Raw genomic sequence first — 16,609 nt, 5'->3', positions numbered from 1 at the left:
GAGTGAGCAACCGGAATTATTACCTCGGTCCTGAGCAGGTCTCGTAAATCCTTTAGTATCGCTGAATCTGCTGTAACGATAGTTGGTGTAATGTACCTTTCTGGGGGAGGAGCGAAGAATTCTATGCTGTATCCCTCGGAAACAGTGCTGAGAACCCACTGGCTCTGAGTAATCTGAGCCCAGTTCCGTGCGAACCTCCGAAGCCTCCCTCCGATGCCGGTGGCGTCATAGTGACTTATTTTTGTAGGAAGGGCTAAAGAAGGAGCCTCTGTTCCTGTTACCCTGTCCACGGGAGCCTCTGTAGGATCCTCTGCTGGACCGGCCCTGACCTTTAGGGTCGAACTGCTTTCTGGAGAAGAAATCTCTCCAAAAGGACTGGGAACGTTTAGGCCTATCCTCGGGAAATCCCTTCTTTTTATCACTGGCTGACTCAAGGATAGAGTCCAAAGTAGGTCCAAACACTCTCTGCCCCGAGAATGGAATAGAGCAGAGTTTGGATTTAGAGGTGTTGTCACCAGACCTCCCTCCTAGCTGCGTTAGATAGAGAATTATTACATGCTGAAAACCTGACAGATTCAGCAGTCATATCCGACAAGAAAGCCATTGCTGACTTCATTATAGGAAGGGAGTGTAGAATATCTGATCTAGGGGTCTTATTGGATAACTGCTCTTCCAACTGCCCCATCCATAAGTACGTAGACCTAGCCATTGACGTGGCTGCAATGTTTGTTCTGATCAGGGCTGCAGAAGTTTCCCAAGCCCTCTTAAGGAGGATGTCGGCCTTCCTATCCATAGGGTCACGAAGACTAGAGGAGTCTTCGAAAGGTATAGCCGTCTTTTTAGTGACTTTTGCCACAGGAACGTCAATCTTAGGGACCTCCTCCCATAACTTGACCTCCTCAGAGTCAAAGGGTAGGCGATTTTTAAAGTCACGGGATAGCACCAATCTGCCTTCGGCCTCCTTCCATTCCTCTAGGATCATAGCTTTGATGTGATCACTTATGGGAAACACGGTCAGGTTTCGTGCCACAAGTCCCCCGAACATCAAGTCCTGCCTGGACTGTGGTTTGGAAGTATCTTCGATCTGCATCGTATTTCTAACAGCCTGGACAAGTTAATTTGTCTCTTCGGACTGGAATAGATACTTCCTAGCTCGATCCTGATTCTCCACAGGTATTTCACCCTCTTCCTCTGAAAGCGAATCCCTGAGCTCAGAATCTTCCTCCGAAGAATAGTCAGGCTCCATAGTTTCCTCCCGCCTGGGACGCTTGCGGCCAGCCATGGGACTGGCAGACTGGGACTGCAAAAGGCTGGACATAGAAGCCTGCACCTCTTCCCGTATTAGGGATCTCATTTCAGAAATCAGGGTTGTCTGCTCGTCTTTCATGACTTTAGAAGTGCATGAAGCGCAGAGGGTCTTGCCATGAGCGTCTGGGAGCTTAGTATGGCATACAGGACATCTGGCGCTCTTCATCGTGGCCTTCCCAGATCTTTTAACCGTGACTGGGGGAGCAGCGGGTGTTCCCTTATCCTAAACAACATAAGATAGGGAGAATAGGCTAGGATGTGCGAGGTAGTTTACAGGGTTTAGGATGGACTGCCCCGGGTAGGCTTACCCCTTCCTCGTCGATTCTGTCTTCCATCGCCGATCCTGGCAGACAATGTGACCCACTGCAGGTGCAGGACGCTAAAGCTGTAGCGACCGCTCTGTTCAGCGTAATTCTAAGTGGAGCCTCTGCCTCCCCGCTCAAAGGAACGCCACCGGAAGTGACGTCTCGCCGGCTCCGACAATACCACGAAGAGTGGAATTATTGTTAGCACAGTGGAAGGACAACTCCTAAGAACAGAATCTGTACTCTGGGACTAAGGATGAGTAAACCGAACCTGGAGAAGTAAACTGGGCCCAGAGACCTTTGTTGAAATCCATTCTGCATTTTTTTTGCTGCCTGTGTTGTTCTGTATTGTATTTCAATGGAGCCCATGGAAGTCAAGGACAATCACCCGGCGGCTCATTATTTGCAGGTTTGCAATTATTTAATAAACTGAAGTTATTATACCTCCTTAAATAAACTGTCCTAAAAAAAAAAAAAAACAACCAACAAAAAAAAAAACAACTTGTGGGTAGTTTTCTGTGTGGGCCATTTTCGCTGACACTTTTCTGTGCTGCAGAGCATCTCACCTATAATTCTATATTGTCCTGCCCTGCATACTATCCCCGTCCTGCAGAGCATCTCACTTATAATTCTACATTATTCTTCTGCCCTGCAGAGCATCTCCCGTATACCCGCATACTAGACCCATCCTGCAGAGCATTTAACCTATAGATGTTTGCTATTCTGTCCGGCAGAGCATCTCATCTATATTATTCTGCCCTGCAGAGTATCTCCTGTATACCTGAAGAGCCCTGACGAAGGATAATTCCGAAACGCGCGTCGGGCACGCGCTGGTACAGGAGACCCCCCTGGCATAGGTAAACATTTCATTACGGCTGTGCTGTTGCATACTGAGGTATGCTTTATTGGGTGGATGGTATCACCATTTAACTTTGGCAGCTGTTTGCAAGCGTGCACACCACTTAATTCACTCTGCACTGTGTCACTTTGTTTGAGTGCACTTTTACTATGGTTTAATTGTGGTTGTGTGATTTTCATTATAGGGTTTTAATAACCCCTTCTCCATATTTTTATACACATTTTTGTGCAGCACATATATTTATTAATTAATTTATTTTCTTGCACTATATATTTTTATGTGAGCAGCGTGTGCATTTTCAAAAGTTTTTATATAAATATCTTTTAAATAATTTTTTATACAAAGAATTTTATATCTCCATCCTCTCCTTTGTTTGCACCTGAGTATATACTGTACAGCCTATATACAAAAAAATCCTGGTATGGTGGGTCATATTGCTGGTTAATACACACAGCCCTACAATCCTGTACTGCGTGGATGTGTTTGTTTTCATGTATATTTTTTATTAATTTAATTAAATTTTTTTTTTAAAATGATTTCTTCCTGATTATGTAAATCATTTGGCATTTCTTTGAATAAAGCCGTATTTTGAAATCCCTACGCTTGGTATATAATCTCTTTTTTCTTGTGATCCGTGCGGTATTGCCTTGTGTTGATACAAATTATTCTGCCCTGCAGAGTATCTCCTGTATACCTGAAGAGCATCTAACCTTCTATTTTTGCTATTCTCAGTCCTGCAGAGCATTTCACCTATAAATTCTATATTCTTCTGCCCTGCAGAGCATCTCAAGTATACATGCATATACTATCCCCCTGTCCTGCAGAGCATTTAACCTACTATTCATTCTGTGGGCATTTTTCACATATCATGTGAACATCCTCACCTTGCACCTCAAATATCATAGATCTGAAACTTTGTGATGCTGCAATTGGCAAATTTCCATGCGGGCAAGTTTCCGGTCACCAGTTTGGGTACATCTAGACTTACAACAAATTATATGCACATCGAAAGATTTGAGCAAGTTATTTGTGGCCTCACATTGAGAGTTATTTGTATTTATCACGTTGGGACGGTTAAATATCACAAGTCTTAATTCTACTTTTTTCCTGCTCGAGGAAGTTATGCAGCATTTAACTGTTCATGTAAGCTTCATATACGGACTTCATCCACAAGGTCACAACTACAATGGACAGGCTATTCAGGTGGATGAGGGAAAAAAAAAACCAAACAAAAAAAAAACTGCTGAACTTCTTGCGCCAGGAGCAGTGTGAAACACCGGATTACTCACCGGTAATGCTCTTTTATAGAGCCACGACAGCACCCACTTGAGAGAGGGGATCCGCCCCTAGGAACAGGAAACCCTATGGAGAGATAAAAGGGGCGGTCCCCCTCGCTCCCACAGTTGGGTTACAGAGATTGCAAGGAACCGCCCACCAGATTTAGTAGGCAATTTGATTTAATCATTTATCATTAGTTAACTTAAGTATGGCTAACTACAAGAACCAAAACACCCTTAATCGTGCTCCTATATAAAAATAACTTATTAGGGTGGGAAGTAAAGGGGTGCTGTCGTGGCTCTATAAAAGAGCATTACCGGTGAGTAATCCGGTGTTTTCTCTTCGCCACGACAGCACCCACTTGAGAGACTTTCAGAGATAGTCATTTGGGAGGGATCACAGTGTTAAGAACTGATCTACCAAAGGACAGGTCAGATGAAGTAGATAAATCCAATCTATAGTGATTATAGAAGGTAGTAGGAGAAGCCCAGGTTGCGGCCATATATTAGTTCTATTGGAACTTCCGCTCGATCGGCCCAGGATGATGCTATCGCCCGAGTGGAATCCAGTGAAGTTTGTTGTTACAATACCGGCTGATGAGGAGGAGACGGAGGCACAGATGGAGGGACCGACCGGCCTGATTTCTTATCTCTGGCGCTTTTAGAAGACGAAGATCTGCGGCTGCTGCTTGTCCGGCTACCAGGCGTAATAGCGGTGACTTCAGATGAAGCCATCGCCGGGTCCTGCGGAGATGCCATGATGGACGCCGGAGGATCAGTGCCGGCGTCCTTTTCTAATGGGGGCCACCATCTTCTTCCTGCCGCACCCGGAAGTGACCACTACATCCGGGTCGTGGCCATGCTGTATGCGCCTGTGCACCCACCAGCATCAGCGCAGGCGCCGTCCTCCTGAATCACCCCGGAAGTTGCGATACTGCTTCCGGGGGATAGTACACCGGACCCACGCTGCCTGCGCACCATCAGAGATGGCGCCGCAGGATCTCCTTACCCAGGCGATACGGTCCCCGCAGGTCCGCTGGGTGGATCTTCGTGAGCCAGGCGACTCCCCGGACCCGGCCTCACAGTACCTGCCAGCAGAGGGGGGCTAAGCTGCCATAGGACCCCCGACGCTGCTTCCAGCTTCTGGAGCCCTTGCCGTCCCATAAAGGTAAACTGCGCAAGCGGCATCCAGGCTGGGTATCCACTCTCCAAGCGTTTCCCGTAGGAACAGGAAACCAACTGTGGGAGCGAGGGGGACCGCCCCTTTTATCTCTCCATAGGGTTTCCTGTTCCTAGGGGCGGATCCCCTCTCTCAAGTGGGTGCTGTCGTGGCGAAGAGAAAAGTCTCTCTCATATTCTTTAAATATAACCCTTTAGGCAAGAGCACCAGGTTATTGTAGATAATCAATGTGATTCATTCTTTCCATATCAGTGGATCGATGGTAGATTTTTTAGAAAGATCAAGTGTAGCAATGGTAAGAACTCAGTCGCTCAGACATTTTGGCCTAAATGACAGATGTTCACACTGTGGCTTCAGCCAGTAGTCACTACAGAACCTTTCGCCTTCGCGTAGACAAGAGCACCACCTTGTGGTTAATCAAACAGTCACCAGCTGAAGACAAGCAATTTATTGTCTTTATACAGGACAGTGTAAATTATGCAAAATTAAAAGTAGCATTTTTTGCTAAAAATATGGAATAGAAATTTTGCTTAGAAACTTTAACTAATTAAGTACAGTTATCTGTATAAAAAAATCCAATATAAGATACTGTCCAACTTACTACCAAGGCTATATTTTCCTTTAAGTTATACACATAAGAAAGTATCTATAGCATTCATTCTTCTGATATGGTGACTTAGGTCATTCATTGAGACAATGCAGGATATTTCCCCCCGGCTCTGTGCTGTCAGGCAGCCTTTTCAGCCCTGGCTCGGGCAGGTAGAAGAGGCTGCTCAGGTTCGCCTCTGGCTCAGCAGGATCACGCAGCCGTCGCTCATTAAACAGACCAGAAAGGTCACTCTCCAGCCGGGTCTTGCTCCGGAACCCAAGTTTAAGGTTAAAGAGACGACTCAGGTTTTGCTCCACGGCTGGCAATGGACGATTGGCTCTTCTCAGGTGCCTTTTTGAGGGTTTTAAATTGAATTTAAGCTGAGGGAGATAATATATAGATTAGTATGAAAAGTGAATAAATAAATCCCCTCAACCTAATCAGTGGTTAACTCTACAGTAAATATATAAGGTAATTCAGTGATGGGCAATCTGGCTCTTTGGTGAATTGGGTCATTTGGCTCCAAAGAGAAATGACCCTTTAAAATCCCAAACAGATCACCAATTAAAGCAGGAGGATCAGTCGTGAACAACCCATTTAGTATTTCTAAAGTGACCAATGTACAGTTTGGTGGAGGAATGATCATTGCTGCACAGAATTTGGGGACTTTAACTTTCATTTTTTGTATTGCCTGGTAATTCCAAAAAGTTATATTTGCTTATGTATCCAGACAATTTTCAGACACTAGTGCCGTTTTGTTTTTTAGCAGAGCTGTACAGTCCCCTACCTTCAGCTTTTTCCGTTCAGGATCATGCACCACAAGATGACGAAGCAAGCTTTCCTGAAGAAATTAAATTAAGTTTTAATTACAGAATTTCATGACACCTCCCACCATGTAATCCATCAGTAACTACATACCCTCATTGTGAAAGTGCGGGTACAGCCAGCATGGTAGCAGTGGTATGGCTGCAGACAAAGATGGATCTTCCTTACATGATGAGTCAGGTTGAAGACTTTAGTAAATGTCTGCTTACAGTCCTCTCGGGGGCAAGTGTAGATCATACGTTTGATCACATGGGTCGATTTATGTCTCCTTAGGGAACCCTTGTTTTTGAAGGGTTTATTACACTTTGTACACTTCAAATCCACTATAAGAAAAACACAAAGTATATAAATAGGCAGTTTTGGTGGAGAAAAAAAAAAAAATCTATATAGCCACTTCCAAAGACAGCAATATCATAGTTCAGGTTTGATTTTCCATTAATTTCTATGGAGTCAAGATAATAGATGCAACCCAATTCCTGCCAGGGTTTCCACCAAGCCAATTCAATACAACTTTTTACATGCAATGCTATGAAGTATGCGTGCTGGTGGTCCAGGTCCTTGAATGGCAAAAACTGCAAGATGTTTTCTCCAGCTTTGGGTTAAGGGTTAGTTAAATACCAGTGCAATCATTGAAAACCATTTTGACTACATGTCTTTTCCAGCATTCAGAAGACAAGTTTGCACCCACATGTACCCCTTATACAACACTTACACGGATGAGTCTTGCGGTGCTTCTGCAGAGCAGACCAGGTTGACGAGGTGGTTTGACATCCTTGGAAAGGGCATCTGTATCCTGAGGATTTTCAGTTACATGTTACTCCCTTCCAAGACAAGACTATTGATATTGTATACCAATATTTGGTAGCTTACCTCTATGGCGCCTGATGTGGCCTGCTACTTTGGCTTTCGAGTTAGATTTCCATTCACATCCAGGTTGGTCACAACTAGAAACCAAAAATACAGAATCGATAAGATGTAGTGTGCCATTTCCTTATAGGTTCCTAGTTACTGAAAAGGGCATTGATCTAGGATTAGGTTAGACTAGGGCTAGACAAGAAAATTGACGCAAAACCATTGAGCAACTTGCATGACTGTTTTAGAGTTGCATATTGCAGTAAAACAAAAACAGCCAAGTTGCCACAAGTAACTTGTCACTTGCATTGAAGTCTATAGCAAGTGAATTGCTTGAACGCAACAAAGTTTAAATCACTTGGAAACATTTGCAACATCACAATGCAACGCTGCAACTTGCGTCAAGGTTGTTTAGTCCTGGCATTGAGGGGTGACCAAATCCAAAGTACATCATTTAATCACATTGGAACTGAATTAGAAAATTTCCAGTTTGCCTAAACTCAGCACAGGATCAGACCTGCTGCATATTTCGCAGAGCAGAAAGTGGCTTCATAAACCAGTTTAAAGCAGGCAGTGGTTGCCAAAATGCCACCAACTAATTAATTTAGGGGGTGGCATATCATGCAGAATCCTCCTCTGCTTAATATTTAGCAAGTTTTCCTCTCAGACATGCAAGGCAAAGTCATTATACCCAGTTTCAATAGGCCATCAGTAAGTACTCACCGAAACTTTGGTTCCATAGTATGTTCTGAGATGTGCCATTTTAAGGCTTTTTTCTTTCTGAAGGTCTTCAAACAGCCAGTCACTGAGCACTGGTAAGAAAAACCATAACAAAAGCATGGAAACAGTGGCAACCCAGGAGTTAGAGTACCACAATGGTGCTGCCTTCCTATCGGGGAGGCTAATGCCATGCCTGGAGACAGGAGGGATCCCTTGGCAGGTAATCTCACATTCAACACATTCTGACTCCAGGCCAGAGGGGGGGGGGGGGGGGGGAAGAGCTCAAAACCTGCTTTAGGGGAGCTTCCCACAATATACATGCTCAGGCTCGAACTGGCCCATAGGGTAACTGGAATCCCCCAGTGCAGATCTGGGCCCCCCAACCACACTATACCAGCATTTTTTTGGCATAATTCAATTGATTCACTGTTGGGGGGGGGGGGGGGGGAGGGGAGGCACAGCATCTCATTCATTAACCAAACTACCCAGTTTATCATCATCATATAGCGATATAGGTAAATTTGTGAATGAGGGTAGTGTAAAATTTGTATGCAGGTGAAAAGTGGGCCCCCCACAGTCAATGTTACTGGTGGGTCCTTGGCATCCCAGTATGACACTATACACCCTGGTCTGGAGGAGGAGTTAGTCTGGTGCAGACAAGAGACAGGGAAGGAGAAGAGGAGTGATGAGGAGCTAGAGGAGGGCTGCGACTGGGCCTCTCTAAGCAAAGCGCAGAAACTGGGCACCGGGAGCCCGAGGTTGTGGACAACTGCAAGTTCCACAGCAGAACCAGAGGGCAGAAAGTAACCTGCCCACATAAAACCTGAGGTACAGCAGCATTCCAGAGCCTGGAGTCACCGTATAAAGACACCCCAGAGAAATGGCTCAAGTTGCAAACCGTGCAGGTACTGTCACAGGACAGGAGAGAACGAGGACCTTGTCAGGACACTACAGGCAGAAAGGGACTAATAGCGCAAGAGGAAGTCTACTAAACTGGCCTGTCAAAGGGGTTTCCACCTGTCTTCAGGCTGCCTGGACTCCATCTACACCTGTTGCCGGTACCCTGGACTGAGGCCGACTACAGCAGTAAACCAGGTAAAGACTACAGCCTCGTGTCCTCCGTTTATTTACCAGCAACCCACTACAATGGGAGCCCTTGGGATCCCGCTTCACCTGTAGGAAGAGTCACTATGTTGCTGTAACATCACCCCAGAGGACATCACCCCAGAGGACCCCTTTAAGCAGCGTCGGTCCCCTCTGACCAAGAACCACAGTTGGCATCATGAACACAAACTTTATTACTACTCCCTTTAAAACGCCTTTCACTTGAGCACCCAGGGCCACAAACCAGGTCGCAGCCACCATGACATCCCCTTTAAGTGTGACCGGACCCGGTACCGAGTATCCCCACTGCCCTGGTGGGCGACTCAACAGCACCTCCTGTACTGATGATCAGTAACAATCTTGAAGTGAAGAACAGTAAAACCTGACTTGTGGTTGCTACAACTGATTTTCGGTGATCAAGCAACTCATCAGGAAGCTTTTCAGATCCTAGTGCAGCACCCCAGGTTGCCGCAGTGATGTTGTTTTTCCTTCGGAGAAGGTGATGTCATGCTCAGAGGCAAATGAGTTCTCTTCACTAGGTAAGGCACACACATGCAACATTCTGAATCCAGGCCAGGAGGGGGGGGAACTCAAGACTCACATTCAGGGAAGCTTCCCTGGATAAAGATCCTGACCTGAAGGAGGAGCTAGGTAGTTGTTCACTTTAGAGGCACAGAAGCAGAAGGAAGTCTGGAACTGAGAGCAAATGCATGTAGAAAAGCCGCGGAGACACCATCACGTGTTTCTCAACGCAAGCAATGAATAGCCAGGTCTTTCACCGGGAAAGAACAACCACGGTAAGGGCAGCATCCAATAAAGGAAAACCACCTATACCAAAACATGGTATCCATCCACAGACAGCTGTTTCGGGGTATTTGTCCCTCAGTGTGGAGTAGGAAACTGGCTATTAGGAGCAGTGCCTAGTGAAAAGACTATAAACATAAGGATGAATGACCGCGTTGAGAAACACGTGATGGTGTCTCCGCTGCTTTTCTACATGCATTTGCATATTTCCCATAAGGGATGGGGGCAGTGTTCTGGATCACTGCGTTGAGAAACACGTGATGTGTCTCTGCGGTGTTGGATGTTTTGATCTACCCGAGGTCATTCATCCTTATGTTCATGGAACTGAGAGCAGACAGAGGCCTGGCAGCCACGAGGGAGCTGCAGCCTTTATGAAGGAGTAACCTGTTGGGTTGCATGTGGAGCAGCTGGAAAGGAAGGAGCACAGGAGTTAGAGCTCAGAGGTGAACTGTGGCAGGGCAACCTCAGAGCTGAAGCACAATAATCCGGGTATAGGGAGCCCAAGGCTTTCGTGGACTCTAGGACACCGAGCAGAACACTACACGTCACCTGCCCGCATCACGCCTGAGACGCAGCAGCACTGAAGGAGCCTGGGGCATCTGAGAGTCCCTGTAAAAAGGCTCAAGCTGCCCATCATGCAGGTACCTGTCCCAGGACAGGGGGAAACTGGAGGACCTTGTAGGAAGCTTAAAGCAGCAGGGACCTCTACTGGGAAAAGAGAACTCTAATTTGCCTCTGAGTCGGCCGGACCACCATCATCCGTGCCTGGTACCCTGGACTGTTACCCACAAGTAAACCAGGTAAAGACTCACTTGTACCCTTCATTTATTCACCAGCTAAGCCACACACCATAGGACCCCTGGGGATCCCGCTTCACCTGTGGGAAGTTTAACATCTGGGCTGCCGCAACATCCCCCGGGGACCCCTCTAATGCAGCGTCGGTCCCAATACTGACCGAACTCCACAGGTGGAGTCACGGCAAACTTTGAACATTTAACCCCCTTAACGTTGATGCCCAGGGCCATGGACTGGGTCGCAGCCACCGTGACATCCCTTTTGCGACCAGACCCGGTACCGAGTATCCCACTGCCCTGTGGGCACGTCAATTGCAGATTCAATCAGCAGCCCTCATGATTTGACATCATGACCGGGTAAACAATAGAAATGTCTTTTCCCTGCAGGTGTTTTGGTAGTACATGCCAACCATCAAAATCTTTCCATGCAATAAACACATTACTTGAGCCATGCCATCAGAATTACTAAAATCTGGGCTCTTATGAAGTCAGTGAAATGAAACTTACTTGGAAACACCAGCACTACTGTTCAAATATCTAGAGTGATTTATCAAGTTGGAAGTTTAGATCACCAGCACCAAAAGCTTACACCGACTACTGCACCACTCACCTTCAGAGGGTCCGATGTTTCATGTTTATACTTCTGATGACGTTTCAAAGTCCCCTTTGTCACAAAAGCCGCCTGGCAGTTGGCACAGCTGGAAATAGCCAAAATGAATAGAGGTTTAGGTTTCATACAGAAGTCTACAATAGCTATGTTCTTCACAGATAGAAGATGTACCCATTACAAGCTATGGACAGGTTCACATATCCTTGTAGGCCAATTTAAAAAAATAAATAAATACGACCCAACACACACACACACACACGTAACTGCAATTAACCAATTCATGCTGCAGCATTTCAACATTAAGTACTCATGGGAGTTCAGCCCAAGACATGCACTGGGTGACTGGTCTTACATGTATTTCTTCAGTCCTAGGTGTTTCTGCCAGTGCCTTTTTAGCTGGGTTTTATGGAAAAATGCTTTCCCACACCCTGGTTTATCACAACGCCATAGCTTCTGGACAAGGAAGAAGGGATGAAAAGAAAATTGAGAGTCCAAACATGTCAAGCACTCAAATACAATAAATGCACCATGCAAGATACCCTGGTCTATATGTTCTCATAGCTAATGGTTCTTCACAGTGCTCCCAAGAGGGCAGGATCTCCCACAACACCTATTGCAGAACAGGTACAGTATGAAACCCAACATGTACAGGGCTATGACATAGCATATCTTAGAAAATACCCACATTTCAGCAACTCCATGTAATTCCAAGTTCAAGGTTGTAACAAGTGAGCAAGCATATCAGACATTACATGACGGAAGAGCTCATCCGGAACACCCTGATAGGGTTTTTTTTCCTACTGAGCAAGCAGCATCCAGACATTTTAAGGCATTTCCCCCTCAAATCACAACTTATATCCCTTAAGAGGATTATAAAAGTTACTAATTGCTGGGGTCTAACCAATGGGGCCCCAAGATTTGAATGGAGAAATAGTCAAGCATGTGTCCTGCTAATACATTTAAAGCCTAACAGGTTAAGTTGCCACAATGAGTAATACTGTGCATTGGCACCACACACAAAAAAAAAAAAAACACCCACTCAAATACTCATGGGAATTTAGCCTTATAGTTTGTTAGCTTGCATTACTTTAGTATTAAGGCCCCGTCTCACATAGCGAGATCACTAGCGAGATCGCTGCTGAGTCACAAGTTTTGTGACGCAACAGCGACCTCAGTAGCGATCTCGCTATGTGTGACACGTACCAGCGACCCGGCCCCTGCTGCGAGATCGCTGGTCGTGTCGGAATGGCCTGGACCTTTTTTTGGTCGTTGAGGTCCCGCTGACATCGCTGAATCGGTGTGTGTGACACCGATCCAGCGATGTCTTCACTGGTAACCAGGGTAAACATCGGGTTACTAAGCGCAAGGCCGCGCTTAGTAACCCGATGTTTACCCTGGTTACCAGCGTAAATGTAAAAAAAAAAAAACACTACATACTCACCATCTGTTGCCCGTCAGGTCCCCCGGCGTCTGCTTCCTGCTCTGACTGAGCCGCCGTAAAGTGAGAGCACAGCAGTGACGTCACCGCTGCGCTCAGCTCTCACTGTACGGGTGCACTGTCAGAGCAGGAAGCGGACGGCAAGGGACCTGACGGGCAACAGATGGTGAGTATGTAGTGTTTGGTTTTTTTACATTTACGCTGGTAGCCACGGTAAATATCGGGTTACTAAGCGCGGCCCTGCGCTTAGTAACCCGATGTTTACCCTGGTTACCCGGGTGCTGCAGGGGGACTTCGGCATCGTTGAAGACAGTTTCAACGATGCCGAAGTCGTTCCCCTGATCGTTGGTCGCTGGAGAGAGCGGTCTGTGTGACAGCTCCCCAGCGACCACACAGCGACGCTGCAGCGATCAGCATCGTTGTCTGTATCGCTGCAGCGTCGCTGTGTGAGACGGGGCCTTTAGTCTACTAGAGACCCCTGTTATCACAAAAGGCAGAGACCCCTACCCAGCTAGTAAATATCTCACAAGGATTTGCCACAGTGGCTATTCAGGCATCATGTGTTCACCCTAATTCGTGGACAGGCAAGGTTTACAACCCTCCACTTCAGCATCCATTTACACAAATACAGGAATAGGTTCTACAGATGCCACTTGTATACAAGTTAAAAGGTTAGACTTTTTGGGTATAGTGCATTGTGTGAGCACAGCAAACAAATAACATGTCACTAGTAATATCCAATGCCATTAGTGTGCTCTATGCACTTTGTACCTATAGACATCCCACTCTCCTGCCTTTCTCACCTGTCCGCTGTGCTTAGCCACATGCTCTCGCAACCTCAGCTGCTTTCTAAACGTCGCCTTACACCCCACAGATGGGCAAGTGAGGACAGGCTTCTTCCCCAGCTTAGCAGCCACTTGACTCTGCATTTCTGCTCCTGATGAACACCTTAAACAGCCCCCTAAAAACTGTGATCCTGGATATTATAAGCCCAGCTCCTGCCCAGGTGATCCAACTTATACAAGCTGAGGGCACTCATCCCCCTGATGAAGTAGGAGCTGCAGTGAAATCTGTCAGGTGCTACATAGCACAGGTTTATTAAGAATCATCCATGTTTTTCTTCCAAGGGTATGTTTCCACGTTCAGGAAATGCTGTGTGTTTGACGCTGCGTAGAGCCGCAGCGTCCAGATGTTACAGCATAGTGGAGGGGATTTCATGAAATCTCGTCTCCACTATCCACTATGCATTAGAAGACGCATGCGGCAGATCCGCGAAAACGGACATGCGGCGCGTCTTTTAAGAACGCAGCATGTCCTTACAATGAGCAAAACACGCAAGGACAACGCAGGTGACCTGCCAGTGACCTCAGGTGCAGATTTGGTCAGGATTTTACCTGCATAAATTCCTGACCAAATCCTGATGCAATCCTGAACGTGGACACATACCTTTAGGCTACTTTCACACTAGCATCGTTTTGCCTACGTCGCAATGCGTAGTTTTGGAGAAAAACGCATCCTGCAAAATTGCCCGCAGGATGCGTTTTTTCTCCATAGACTTGCATTAGCGACGCATTGTGATGGATGGCCACATGTCGCATCCGTCGTGCGACGGATGCGTCGTGATTTGGCGGACCGTCAGCACAAAAAAAGTTCCATGTAACTTTTTTGTGCGTCGTGTCCGCAATTTTCGACCGCGCATGCGCGGCCGAAACTCCGCCCCCTCCTCCCCAAGCATTACAATGGGGCAGCGGATGCGTTGTAAAACTGCATCCGCTGCCCACGTTGTGCTACATTAACACACTGTCCGTCGGTACGTCGGGCCGACGGTTTGCGACGGCCCGTACCGACGGACTAGTGTGAAAGTAGCCTTAGGGTATGTGCACACGTTGCGGATCTGCAGCTGTTTTCCATGAGTTTACAGTACCATGTAAACCTATGGAAAACAAAATCCCCAGTGCACATGCTGCAGAAAAAAACGCGCGGAAACGTAGCACAAAATCCGCACAAAATCCGGAAAAAAAATCGCTGTAAATCCACGGTAATTCCACCAAAATCAGTCCGGAAAAATCTGCACCACTTTCCGCAACGTGTGCACGTGGCCTAAGTGTTATTTTTCGGTCATTTCCTGAGTGTTTTTCTGACTGTTTTGGTCGACAGCGAGGTTTTTGGTGGGTTTCCCCATGGTTTTTATGAAGTCTTTTTTACTGTCACTTTCCAGTTGTCTTTTTTTTCACTCCACTGAGTTAGGGTGCGTGTCCACGATCAGGATGGCCGGCGGCATCGCCGGAGCGGCTAAGCCGCTCGGTGCTAAGCCCCGCCCCCTTTCTGGGACGCGATGATACCGGATGTGTACTGTACACATCCGGGATCATCGCACCCCTCGCCATAGGGTCCTGTGATATTACTTGCGGCGACGCAGCGTCGCCGCAGGTAGCACGGACATGCTGCGATCTGAAAAGACGCGCAGCATGTCCGGAGTCGCAGGGCCGCCGCGTGCGGGTTTCCACTCATAGTGGACATGGGATTTCAAAAAATCCCCTCCACTATGCTGGAACATCTGGACGTTGCGTGTTTGACGTTGCAGCGTCAAACACGCAGCGTCTACTGACCGTGGACACATACCCTAAGGGTATGTTTCCACTGTCAGGAAACGCTGCTTGTTTGACGCTGCGCAGAGCTGCAGCGTCAAACAAGCAGCGTCCAGATGTTCCAGCATAGTGGAGGGGATTTGATGAAATCCTGTCTCCAATATGCGTGGAAACCCGCACGCGGCGGCCCTGCGACTCCGGACATGCTGCGCGTCTTTTCAGATCGCAGCATGTCCGTACACCTTGCGGGGACGCAGCGTCCCCGCAAGGCATATCACAGGGCGCTATGGGAGAGAGCGATCATCCCGGATGTGAAGAGTTAACACATCCGGCATGATCGCGTCCCAGAAAGGGGGCGGAGCTTAGCGCCGAGCGGCTTCGCCGCTGTGGCGATACCGCCGGCCATCCTGAACGTGGAGACATAGCCTTATGCTTCATTGAGACAACCATGTTGGGGTATGTGTCCACGTTCAGTTTTGCTTTAGGCTTTGGTCAGGATTTTATGCAGGTAAAATCCTGACCAAAACTGCACCTGAGGTCACTGGCAGATCCCCTGCGGTGTTCCTGCGTGTTTTGCTCATAGTAGCAACATGCTGCGTTTTGAAAAAACGCACCGCGCATGCGTTTTCGCAGCAAAAACGCATGCGTTTTTTAACGCATAGTGGAGTCGGGATTTCATGAAATCCCCTCCACTATGCTGTAACATCTGGACGCTGCGTTTTTGACGCTGCAGGTAAAATCCTGACCAAAAATGCACCTGAGGTCACTGGCTGGTCACCTGCGGTGTTCCTGCGTGTTTTGCTCATTGTAGCAACATGCTGCGTTCTGAAAAAACGCAACGCATGTGCGTTTTTGCGGGAAAAACGCATGCGTTTTTTAATGCACAGTGGAGACGGGATTTCATTAAATCCCCTCCACTATGCTGTAACATCTGGACGCTGCGTTTTTGACGCGGCGGCTCAACGCTGCGTCAAAAACGCAGCGTTTCCTGAACGTGGACACATACCCTAAGGCTGGCCTCACACTAGTGAGTTTTACGGACGTATGAGCACATAAACTACATCCGTAAAATACGCATTACACACGTCCCAATGAATCTCTATGGCCCAGCTCCTATCTGCCCTATATTACGCATCCGTAATACACGGTCTTGTACGGCCGTAGAAAATCGCAGCATGCTACGTTTGTCACCGTATTGTGCAAAAAAATCGCCAATGAAAGTCTATGGGGGCGAGAAAAATACGGATTACACACGGACCAGCAGTGTGACTTGCGAGAAATACGCAGCGGTGTTGGTGAAAAGCCGGTAATTCAATTGCCGGCTTTTCATTTCTCCTTCCCAAACCCGACAGGATA

General features: G+C 47.1%; 1 protein-coding gene across 1 annotated transcript; it reads right to left on the bottom strand.

Moving 5' to 3' along the window:
• Nucleotides 1–5,362: 5,362 nt before the first annotated feature.
• On the bottom strand, nucleotides 5,363–13,676 carry LOC143769111 (P43 5S RNA-binding protein-like). The gene is made up of 9 exons (XM_077257689.1): nucleotides 13,469–13,676; nucleotides 11,580–11,680; nucleotides 11,228–11,315; nucleotides 7,919–8,007; nucleotides 7,214–7,287; nucleotides 7,056–7,136; nucleotides 6,437–6,666; nucleotides 6,306–6,359; nucleotides 5,363–5,898 (listed from the first exon to the last, which is right to left on the bottom strand). The coding sequence occupies exons 1-9, from the start codon at nucleotides 13,592–13,594 to the stop codon at nucleotides 5,611–5,613; spliced, it is 1,131 nt and encodes a 376-aa protein (XP_077113804.1). The 5' UTR covers nucleotides 13,595–13,676; the 3' UTR covers nucleotides 5,363–5,610.
• Between the last annotated feature and the right edge of the window lie 2,933 nt (nucleotides 13,677–16,609).

The sequence above is a fragment of the Ranitomeya variabilis genome, chromosome 4, assembly GCF_051348905.1.
Source record: "Ranitomeya variabilis isolate aRanVar5 chromosome 4, aRanVar5.hap1, whole genome shotgun sequence".
In the NCBI taxonomy this organism is placed as follows: domain Eukaryota; kingdom Metazoa; phylum Chordata; class Amphibia; order Anura; family Dendrobatidae; genus Ranitomeya; species Ranitomeya variabilis.
The sequence above is the reverse complement of the archived record's forward strand: the minus strand, read 5'-3'. Positions and strand labels throughout refer to the sequence as shown.